General features: G+C 39.6%; 1 protein-coding gene across 1 annotated transcript; it reads right to left on the bottom strand.

Annotated features, from left to right (window-relative positions):
* Window positions 1-55: 55 nt before the first annotated feature.
* On the bottom strand, window positions 56-12,461 carry cygb (cytoglobin). Its single transcript, XM_022765046.1, has 3 exons — window positions 12,262-12,461; window positions 2,487-2,718; window positions 56-220 (listed from the first exon to the last, which is right to left on the bottom strand). Exons 1-3 carry the CDS (start codon window positions 12,459-12,461, stop codon window positions 56-58), a joined length of 597 nt encoding a protein of 198 aa, XP_022620767.1.
* Window positions 12,462-12,507: the final 46 nt, after the last annotated feature.

Raw genomic sequence — 12,507 nt, 5'->3', positions numbered from 1 at the left:
TTTCATTTCATTAAGTCCACTGGAAACTCCTTTACCCCCTCTTCCTCCTAACTCTTCACACCGCTGAGCTGGAGACCTGGAGCCAGCCCACCTCTGTGTAGGCCCCCGTCACGTGCCAGTACACCGCCCCCATCAGTTTGGTCCACACCATCTGCACCTCTGCCGTGAAGAATTCTGGGAAATCTTCAGACAACACCTCCAGCATCACGCCGCTCAGGATCTGGGAAGAAGGAGGGTGAGTAAGAAACTTGATTAACAAGGAAAAAAAGAGGGCGATGGTATGAGAACGAGAAGGGGATAGAAAGAGTGGGAATATGTGGCTATCAAGATAATGGCAATTGGAGGGAGGAGAGAGTAATGCACAGAAATAGTATTCGGTAGGTAAAGTGGGAGCGAAGTGGTGGACAAAAAAGAATCCAATTCACTGAACATAAAAGTGGGCGAGACAGGTGAGAATTGAAAATGATAACAGTAAAACATGAAAGCAGTGGGTGGACAGGCAATACAAAGGGAATGAAAATGACAAAGCAGAGAGAAAGGACAACACAGGTGGGGAGTGAAAAAAGAAGTAGGTATAAAGGGAAAGCAAAAATAAAGACAGAAACATGAATTTAAATGCAGTGATGATAAGCAGTGGCGTTAAAGCTACAGCAATGAAACGCAATCTATGAGAAATGAGGACATGTAGAAACTCCTCAGGTCTCATGTTTGTGTGCCAATAAAACCATTACAAACACATTGAATAAACACTCTTTCCACAGTATCCATTTACTTTGTTTACAAAACCTTTAGCCACATGGCGAGTTAGGTTGTTATCATGTGACCTAACTATGGAATTTGGGTTGTGTGATTAACAGGTGGTTGTACATATGGGGGAAGATTGTAACCCCTGTTAAATGTCAGTGGCCTCCTTGATGTTTCTCTTGCCATTTCCATGACAACTGAGCAACTCCATCTACTGAGGAAGGTGAAACTGGTGTTTTTAAAGTCAAAAAAAGAATCTTCAATGATCAATATTTTTATGATAAAAAAAAATAATAATAATGACAAAAACAATGTGACAATGTGAAAAGGAGTTGAATTATCCCACAAATTGGTAGCTCACCTTGGCTTTAGTGAGCTTTATAGTGAGTTTCAGTGAATTGTTTAGCTGTCCAGCCCAAAACTTAATCACACAATACGTTCCATCATGATAAGTCAGGTGGTGACAAGCGTGTTAAACAATGACTTTAAGTTCAGTACTGGAGTTCACCCTTGTACATAAGGGGGTTAAGAGTTCAGGAAATACACATAAGGACTAATCCATTTAATGATTTATTCAAAAACTGATCAATTAGATCTTAAAATGTATTCTAAAGGCAGTCGGAAGTTAGTGGTACTTAACTGGCAGCAGTGTGTTCTCTTCACAGCTGCATTTGTGAACCAACTGCAGATGACATTCAAAAGACTTGAAGAGGGAAGCATATGCTTCCCTCTTCAATCAGATGAAGAGGGGAAGTATATTGGATTTTCACGCTGAAAATTATGCAACCATATGGTCTAAATTAAACACTGGATCTTAAACATTCTTGATGATACTTATTCTGTGACTTTCTCCCACAGCACTGTTATCTCTGGTAACAGCAGCACCCTGAAATGATTTTAACATTTATTAACATCAATAACTTCGACAAATATAAATATTACATCCGTAATATAAAATACACTATCCGTGTGAGCTGTCTAACATTTGTGTATGTTTTTAAGTACAGTTGTACTTAATGTCTCTGATAATTTGTTTAATTACTTAAAGAGTAACTCCAGCTGGAAATCTAGTTTTTGCGAACCTACAGTGATTTAACTTCTTTCATTGTTGCAGGTTGTGACTTTAAAGCCGGTGAGATGAATTCCTGAATCATGCTTGATGTGTATGCACAGTTTTCTGTCATGTGACTGCATTACACTTTTGACATTATACAGAACATCAGTGATCAAGAAAACCTGAAGAAGCTGGGGATGAGATACGTTGTCTGCCCCATAAAACTCTTTTTTACACTCTTTTGTCACGTTTTCAAGGCTTGATATGATTAAACAATTACACATGAAACAATTCTGATGTATTTTTCTACACAAGTGCAAACTGATGATAGTTACATTTTAAACATAATAAAGAGATAACAGCGAGTAGATTTAAATAAGTAGAAAAATCTCCTCTTTCACATGGGGTATTTCCATAAGTCAAGGGGCTGCTGAAGCAATAAAATACTTCCACTGTGCAGGAAAGAGAGAGCTCGACAATTTTCTTTCAGGAGACAGTCTTCTTTGTTTCATAGATACACCAAACAGATGGCCAAAACTAGAAAACAACACCTCTTTGGAAATGTAGTTTAAGGGATTGTTGGCAGAAATAATTTTGAGAGATAAAGAAAAATCACTGAGCAAAGTAAAGCAGAATGTGTCCGACAAACTTTGTTAGTATCAGAGCGTGGGTCATTTCCTGAAGTTACCTTGAAGTACATGGGCTCCACCTTGTGTTTGATGGCATGGGCCTTTCCCACCAGGGCCAGCACTGACGACACCTTCTCTGGGTCATGGAGGTTCTCCACCACAGTATTGATGGCGTTCATCACTCTGCGGGCATGGTGCCGAAGTTGGCTGCTTCGCTCCATCTCCTCTGGGTCCTCCATGTCCTGGAACTGGCTGAAGTATTGTTTGGCTGATGGGAAGTTGACAAAGAACCTAAGGAGGCAAAAAAAAAATTCCCCAATCACATTAGACTTACAGTAGAAGCTTAAAAGACAACTTGTCTGGCAGCGTAGCCCTTGGGATGGCAGTGCTGGTCGGTCAAGTATTTTGGTCCAGACACACTGAATATCTCAACATCTACTGGATGGATTGCCATGACATTTTTCATTAAAAAGGTAATTAATTCTAAGAACTTAAATTAAACCTGACTTCACATCTAGAGTCACCAGCATGTCAGAGTTTCCAATTATCCAGTGAAGTTTCTCAGCATCTATGAATAAATTGGGGAAGAATTAATATAAGCAGGTTCCTAGATGAGCCCTAATGTCTTTGTTTAACTCCTTACTTTCCTTCTGACTTCACCAGCAGCTACATTTTATGAGCTTTATCTCAACTATTAACAGCACTGCCATGAAAATGAGGAACTGATGCTTGTTTCCCTGAGAATTAATTGTAGTAACTTTGGTGAGACCATAACTCTTCATCCAGTGCCATCATCAGGTCAAATTCTTTTGCTTGGTTTATGACAAGGTACCTGCAAAACTAATGACATCAGTCTTAGTGTTATTTCAGTATTAGTATTAGCTGAAATGTATTTTTACTTATCATGTATGTTTTGTATGTAAATGCTGTTGCTTGACATCCAAGCTGAAGCTCTACTTCCATGCAGAGGTGGACAGTAAAGGTTTTTTGATTTGATTTATTGAACAAACGCTAGCATGCTATAACACTAAACTAAGATGCTGAACATGCTAAACATGAGCATTTTCAGTGTATTTTAGCATTCTGACATTAGCATTTGTAGCTCAAAGCACTTACTCACATACAGCCTAACAGAGCCACTAGCATGGCTATTGTTATGAGGTTAGCCGTTTTTCACACATTTTATCCTATTTCCTACATGCTAAGTGTAAAGAGATGCAGTGAAATACACTGAAATTCGTACTAATAAAAAACATTGTTTCTGATCAGGCTAGTTTATCAGCATTCATTAGTTACGTTGAGCATAAATACTCAACGCTAGCCTGTTTTTGCTCTAAAGATAAAAAGAAAAAAGTCTGCCTAACTGCATCTCTAAAGTTAATTAATTAATATGTTGTATCTTGCTTGTTTAATCAGTACAAAAACCAAAGTGTAACAATAATAATTTGACAGCTACATATTTATCATTAAAGACAAGACTGTGGTATCGATCTTCTCATCTAACTCTCAGAAAGAAAGCAAAAAAAGCAGATTTCCCAAAAATGCTGAACTGTTTCTTTAAAACCAACACAAGAGGCAGCTGTGGACAGACAATTTTCCCTCTCATTGGCTGCCCAAACATCAATCAGGGTAATAGAGGTGTTTAACAAGAGATGCAGGCTAGCATGTCTGCTGTATTTGAACAGTGCCACCTCACATTTGGTCTGTCCCAGCAGGAAGCAAGACATGCCATTTCATGTGGTCTGAAATGCCACCAATGAGGTAGTTTGTGCTGCAGCATGTTAAGAGGAGAAAAGGAATACAATGAAGTGAGGACAGTTTTAAAATTCATAGCCTGATATAGTTGCAAGCCTCAGACAACAATAAATTCAAGGTATGAATGCATCAATTGTCATAGTTACAAGAGGGCCGGATAATATTGTACATAATGATGCAATAATGGTTGTTCACACAGCAATCTCTTCACCAGTCACTACATCGATTGTCTGATACTCCAGAAAAAGAAAAACATACTTTTTTGAGACAATAACTTAAATAAACCCAAGCAATATATCCCGTCATATCCTGTCGCTCCCACCATATCAGTGTCACCTGTGAAAACTATCTAAAGGTCCCGAAAATAAATAAATCTTTAAAAAGAGCCACAAAGTAATCTATGATCTTTATTGTTTACGAAAAGGAAGAGCAATACAATTTGGTAAACCTATCAGATACTGTCCCTTTTCAGCACAGAGTAATTAGAGCACAAATCTAGCACAGATGTCTGCTGACATGACAATATACCATGATCCAAATAACAGTTTGGATTTCTTATTTTCTTTACTGTTTTGGCCGCTTTTTGCAACAGTGGTTTGTATGTGAAGAAAGGCTGAGAAAAGCAAGAGGAGGAATTAGAGAAATGTTCCTGCTGTGTGTAATTTTCTGGTCACGTACGGCATTTCTGGAGGAATTTTGCAAAGAACATGAGAATCCTGAATACCAAAAGCATTAAGACTACAAGCACAAGAACAAGAAAGACATCTTCACCTAACACTGTTAGTATTTATTCTTGAATTGTTATTGGCAAATAAAGATGATAGCTATGACAGCTATTAGGCTTAACTGGGACAAATCCTTTTAGAGTCCCATAATAGATCCAGAATGATTGTGGGAGACTCATGCTTGAAAAATTAGAATTAACCAGGAAATGAATGACCCAGGGCTAGAGAGTCACTCTTTCATATTACAAAAACACGAGTCAAACGATGCAAACAATGTCCTGAAGCCTTTAAATGCACAGCATGACATAAATTCTAATTAGTCTCTTATGATTTTCCTCCTTAGAAAGTAGCTTTTTTCACCAAAGTGCAGTTCACAAGTTCACATGTGCTTTTTCATGTCTGTAAAGTGTGTAATCCACCTCTGCGCCATCAGTATGACGGGAAGGAAGTGTCTTGGCAGAAACCTTTGCAGTGTCGCAGTACCGATGAGACCCCGATGGTTAAGATTGATCAGCCTCTTTGAGTGTAATTTGATGCAGGTGTGCTGAAGAGAGGTGTTTAATTTTCAAGCATGTCTGGTGCCGTTTGTGACAGTGGATCAACCTGAAAGATGCCAACTGAACACAGTTTCAAGCAGATTAAAAAGCTGTATAAAACTTTTTTTTAAAAAAACAATATCATACTCATGAATGTTATCAAATCAAGCTTTAATCAGTTATCAGAGAGCAGCAGACATACTGTATATTTGATCTCTCTGAACCATGTGTGTTGGTTGTGTCGAGATTTTTACATAATAGTGAGTCGGACACTTATTCATTCATGAGCCCAACATGTAAAACTGCCATATATACAGTGGAGTCCCACTATGAGAAAGTGGTCTCACACTTTTGAATCCCATTGTACATATCTACATAATGCTGTGTAATCTGAAAAGGGATATATGTTATGATAGGTTTAGTTTGCTCTTTGCTGTTAATATTTGCCACCTTTTCTCTTAAACTCCAAGGATCCACAAGACTGAGAGAACAGAGAAAATAACTGGTCCATGTCAAGATTCACTGTAGAGCTTTTCAAAACTCTGCTCCGCATTAAAGACTGATGATGTGGAAAAAAATGACACTTATCTCTGATGAGTCTGGATTGTGTTTAAGCTTATTTTTTTTAAGGAGCTATTTTAGGTGCAGATGTAGTAAATTCCGTTCTCGAACCACCCTGGTAGATGTAAGCGAACATATAAACAAAGAAAATGTAAATTGTCCTGCGGGACTCTAGTTACGAAGGCCGCTTTGATTCAGGGGTTTGACAGTTTTCATCACAGTCGACTGTGAGCTAACAGCAGCTCAGTATGAGAGAGGAAAGAGTGTATGCCAACGAAATAGGAAAGTTTCCACAAGCTTTGCTGAAGTGGTTTGTGAGAAATCTGACAGATTAAGTAAAATGACAACAACAATTCAGAGTGTAGCTAACACAAAGCTTCAGAACTTTACAGACCAATGCTGACTAAAAAACAGATGGATTTACATGTTTATATACACACACACACACACACAAACACACACACACACACACACACACACACACACACACACACACACACACACACACACACACACACACACTGACCCACTTTAAATCTTGTCTGTCCTCCAGCTGACTAGAATTGCTAGTACAGTTATTTCCCAGTTGGAGTTTGGCCCTCGGCAGCACTGCTACACTACATCCACATCCCCCAGATCCTATGTCATGCTAGGCCTACAAAGGCTCAGCTTGCTTGTAGCACTTCTAGCTTGGCTCTACCAGCTGTCACGATACATACACACACATCTTTCCTCGATTAGAGGAAGAATACCGACCGTCTAGCAGCTCTTGTATTGCTTAGACAAACATGAAAGTTAACTGCAGTGCCTTAAGAAAACAGGCTGCTGCTCTGATGCTTTCTTTGAGGAAAAACAGAGTGCCTGTCCTCTTGTGTTAGGATGAAAAACGTTTAATCCCCTGCAGCCAAGGAATAGTTTTACAGTACATTAAAAGAAAATATGCAACAGGCCCATCACCAAGCACAGGAAACCTTTTTGATCTGGTGTTTCTGTATTTAAAAGTCTAAAAGTCCCTATCATCCCTTTAAGTTGGACCCTCACAATTTAAGATTTGAATGGTTTGTTTTCTTAAAATAAGGGCACCTGATGGAATACACCGACTCATGTGGGGTTTGTCTGAGCACCTCATCTTATTTAAAAACCACAAATGTCAATGTCATGGTGACGCTAGAGGAAAAGACAGGATTAACAGAGTCATTAGCAAACATCGTCTGGGAAACATAAATATATGCATCAAATGTGCCACTACATTCAATGGATGTTAATATGTTGAAAACTTTGACCTGCTGATGGCATTAATGGTAAAGTCACCAAAGTCAGTGTGATTCATTCTCTGGGAAACATGCATGTCTCTACAAAAATAAAATTGAAAATCAAGTCAATAGATGCCGATATATTTCAGTCTGGAGCTAAGTGGTGGGTAGACCGACTGCCTGGTCAAAAGACAGACCAATTGACAGAATGATAGTAGACAGGATGATAGAGTGCATCCTCATGATCCTCAATAGATGTCAGAACTGTAATACTACTTGAATATTGAGACATGGTGGGAAACATTCTGTTCCTGTGTGAGAGGAGTACCAGTGTTTAGTACTTTGGAGAGCTCTGAACACATTCTTGCACCTGTCTCTGCATTTAAATGAATTCATCAAAGCCATTAGTGGGGCTTGTTAATCACACTTTGATTAGACTGGAGCAGATATTCATGCCCCCCCCCACAGGATGACTCCTGATGACTCCCGGTGATTTCCTGATTTGTCCTCTAGTGCCACCAGCATGTCAACGTATTTGGTTTTGAGTGTTGTGTATTTTATATTGTATCTGTATGAGTTAAGTTAAGAAAAAAAAATGAAGTGCTTCCTGCTGTTTGTATTTCAGTGACGATTACCTCATCACACACCACTAACCCCATTTGTATGTACTGCTCCAACGGCCTGTTACAAATACAGCAGGAAAATACCTCAAATTAACCAAGTGAGATTTTCTCTAAATTCTGTTCCATTGTGACACTCAAATATCTTCCGCTATATGAAAATGTGCTTGAATCCACCCATCGGCTCTTAACTATTTCAAAGTACGCAGGATTTGATTGTATTCACAAAGCTGCCATATGCACTGTTCTGCTGACGCCTGGGGTGCACTCACTCTTTGGTGCAATTGCATTTGTACGCATTGGTGAGATCAACTGAGGCTAACGTCGCCGTCTATTCTCTCCATGCATCCAGCAGATGGATCGACATAATAATGCAAATCCGTGGGATGTTGTGCACTGATCTCAAAAATAATAATCTCGACCATGCAAGACCCTGAACCCGGAGTCAGCCTCAGGTTATGTTAGGTAACTGAGGAACTGCCAGCCAACTGTTGATAATTACACAGAGATAGAAATATTAGAAGGATTTACAGAAAATTACTTGACACACTACTTAACACTTTTGATAACTGATTTAGCATTATTAAGCAAAAATGCCACTGATACTTGGAACAATATGATTTGCACATTTTCTGTTTTTTTTTTTTATTATTCATCAATATTGTGATCGACATTTTTGCAAAATTTTCTGACATTTTACAAACAAAATTTTTTAAACAAATTATGTTTTTTCTAATGCTCCTTAGCTGTGAGAAGCTAGATATCAATAGGTATCTACACGAAAGTCAGCAAAACTTATTTCTGGATATGTAATGTGCTTGGCAGCTTTGAAATAATTGATTTTGATGATCGTCACAACCAACTGAGATTTGGAAGAGGAAGATAAGTCACCTATTCATTATCAAGGGAGGAGAAAATGTGGCAAATGAAGGAAAGAAATATGTAAAGGATTGAAAGTAGTGACAGAGAGAAGGCAGACAGTGAGGCTTGGAGGGAGGCATTGAAGTGCCAAAGCTTGTTGCTGTCATCCACAGATAAGAGCACAAGACACACACACACACACACACACACACACGCATGCGCGCACACACGCACACACACACACACACAATCACGCTGAAGATGGTCTTTGCCCCTTCCGCTCTCTCCCCCTAGGGGATTCTCTTCACCCCAAACTGAAAATCAGTTTGTCTCACTCACATCGGTCTCCTTGGCTACGACTCGCTGTCCATTTTAACAAGCCCTTAAAGGCCTTCTTAGTGTAACACTGAGACAGTTTAGCTGGGGACATTCAAACGAATCAAGTCTTTCCTCTGTGACACATAAAAAAAAACATGAAAAGAAGCAGGAAAAACACAGTCAAGCTGTGTTACATCCAGTTAGTCTGCAACACTTTGCAGCTCCAAAGCGCATTACTGCCTGTTGTAGATTAGGCTCTTGGAGAAAATGTCTGATTTTCTGTTTACGGATACATTTTGACAACTTAAGAAGACAGTAGCAGTGGATGAGCAAGAGCCGTGAATAATATGAAAACAAGGTGCTTACAGTATATCTAAAGATGAAAATGTATGATGTCTGAACTGCCTTCTATACATGAATTACACCCAAACCTAATATAAATGTTTAAATGCTTAAGGAACACATTCAGCATATTAACCATCTTAAAAGACGTTGCGTGCCTTGTCAAAGTGTAAGAACGTGTGAACTATGGAGATTTTCTTCAGCATCCTAATGAGAGAGGAATGCAATGTTCCCTCCTTCCCTACACTTGTCACAGCTCAGTTATTGGTGAGAGGTTGAGGGAATGGGTGCAGAATAGCATAATGTGTGTGTGTGTGTGTGTGTGTGTGTGTGTGTGTGTGTGTGTGTGTGTGTGTGTGTGTGTGTGTGTGTGGCCCATGCAAAATGCAGCCTCCATTAATCGTATGACTGGGTTTCCTACATAGTGTGTCAGTATCTGTTGCTGCCCATCTTGATGCTAAGACACATGAATTACTCTACACGCGAACACAGACCATGAATTTCTTCTTTCTTTGATTTTGTGTGTGTGTGTGTGGTTCTGCATGCTTCCTGTCACTGAACAAAAACATCCCTAAACATGTGGTAACATGAAGGGATTATTTCTTCAAAATATGGTGTAAATAAGGACTTAATAATGATCAAAAAGCTATCAAATTACTTAAACTCAGTCACAACTTACAGTATATCGTCTACATCATACACTAAGTATATCATATACATGGCCCTCTGGTTTCAGGTCTGTAACTCCACCCCACAGTGATCACACAGCGCAGCGACACACCCTGGTGTGCACCCCTACATCACTGCAGCAACGTGGGACGTTGGGTCAGTGTAAAGAAGATTTTTAGCTGCTGTTAACTTCTCTTTATGCTTTCATGGTGACTTTGTAAGGATATATTTGGTTGTCCAATTCCCAAGACTTTTATAATATGTATATGACACACCAACCTGTCTGGGGTGTACCCTGCCTCTCGCCCAATGTTGCTCCAGCAACCCCCCCTGCAGCTCTCAAAAGGATAACTGCTATACCTAATGGTATGGTATGGCACATGATTCACAACAGTAAGGAGTGTGCTGAGTAGAAAATTGTCACCTTGAGTTTGTATTTGGTGTACTGTTGATCAGAAGTGCTGTGATTGTCTACACTAACTGGATTAAAGTGATTGTGTTTAAGTGTGATCCTTGAGATAAAGTGTGAAGTTGAAAATGGTCATGATGAAGTGAAAGATCGCTGAGGTTAGGTGAGAGCTTGGTGTGGTGAACGTGACATGAAAAATCTGGGGAAAACCTTCGGTCTAGTTCAAAATGGCCACTGTTGTAAGTAAGGTCCATGGTTAATCATGGATGGATGCCATGCTCCAAAATGGCTCCCCATTCCTTCTAGTGAAAGTTATACATTTGAAAAGGTTTTCCAGGTTTCCTCAGGCTTCTGAGTTTCCTACTCTGGTTCAGTCAACACTCATGTTGATGACGTAAAAATAATTTACTTCTTCTTTACTGTTTTATGAAGCTAATGGATCCGATCCTGGTAATAGAAACAATTCAGAAAACATTTCTCTTAATTTTAAAGACGTGCCTTTTGTAATATCTTTGTAATGGAAAAGCTGTTTTGGGCCTGTGGGCATAATTTTACCTGCAATTCTCCTCACAGCCCATCACTGTTCAGCAGGGGGTTGGTAGGGATTTGCAGAAACTGGGCACAAGTGTGACTGTATGCTCTGTGCTCTAGTTGCCTTGACAAACTCTACAACACTCTGGTAGTAAACTGTGAAACTGGCGAGTAGGTCGGTTCATTCAGAAACCACTGAATCAAATAATCAAGAAACTTTATAAGCTATAAAACCTTATCAGTGAACGAGCAGCCACCAAAATACCAACACACTAAGCTTTAATACACAGTGCACTGCTGATTTCCTATCAGCTCCAGATTATTAATCTCATTAATCACATTACAGATATAATCAGATTGACTTATTATTACAATATTATGTTTGAGATCATGTGGAGGAAAGTTTCAAGCCATTTTACTCATTTCAACTCAATGTCAGTTTTTTAATAAGTTTCTCATATTTCTTAAATCTGACAGTAATGAAATGACACCAGTTTATATTAAACCATGACTGCTACTATTACTTCTGATGCACTACTCAGATGTGGCTCTTTTGTTTTTCTGACATTTCAAACACTGTATGAAACATTTTGTTGCTACTGGTTACTTTTCACCACATTTTATTGTACTGTATGTATATCACTGTATTTCTTGGTTATTCACAAGCAAAGCAAAAGAAAGGGAGATTGTTGAGATAAGAAAACCTACTTCAATAAACAATAGTTCGGAAATAGTAAAATGATTTGATTCATTTATTAAAATACTCTTTAAATAAACCTTTTGCAATTAGGTTTCATCAAATATTTGCTTGGTTACAGTGACACCTCGGTCTTGAAAAGATCTCTCTTCCTTTGCCTTCACGTGGGCTTCATTATGTGTTTGATGCAAAACAAAGAATAATTCTAAAACATAAGACTGCAGAGGACAGAGGACAAATAAGAGGAGTAATCCCACTACCTAACTTTTCAACCACTGATTATTTAGGATACAGTGGATGATGAATTGCTGGCAGAGAATTAATAGAAAGTGCCGGTTTTCGCTGCGAGAACAAAGCATCTACATCCAAACAGACCTACAGACAGTGAGAGCTCAAGCAGCGGGGAAACTGAACTGATGCTGTTACATCAGCACGCACAGCCTTAAACTTAAGCATCTGTATCTGTGAAGATGTGTTCACTCATCTCTTGTTCATAAGTCCTCTCATGCTGAGACAAATTTTCACAGAGACAAAAAACACCTCTTGACAAAACTCACCTTATGAGCACAGACACCCCCACATCCTCGCAGTTCTTGTAGACGTGCCCCCACGTGTCCTGGATGATCTCCCTCTCGGCGTCGGACAACGGCTCGGCGCGCTCCGGACGATCCTCGCACTGCACCTCTCCTCTCCGCACTCCCAGCAGCTGCGGAGGTGGAGGTGGCGAGGGCGGCGGCGGAGACTCCCTGCGAGACATCCTCCTGCGGCGCAGCAGCCCAGAGGCTCCCAGCAGGGCTCGGGGG

Source organism: Seriola dumerili, unplaced genomic scaffold (genome assembly GCF_002260705.1).
Source record: "Seriola dumerili isolate Sdu_G_001 unplaced genomic scaffold, Sdu_1.0 BDQW01000621.1, whole genome shotgun sequence".
NCBI classification, from domain to species: domain Eukaryota; kingdom Metazoa; phylum Chordata; class Actinopteri; order Carangiformes; family Carangidae; genus Seriola; species Seriola dumerili.
The sequence above is the reverse complement of the archived record's forward strand: the minus strand, read 5'-3'. Positions and strand labels throughout refer to the sequence as shown.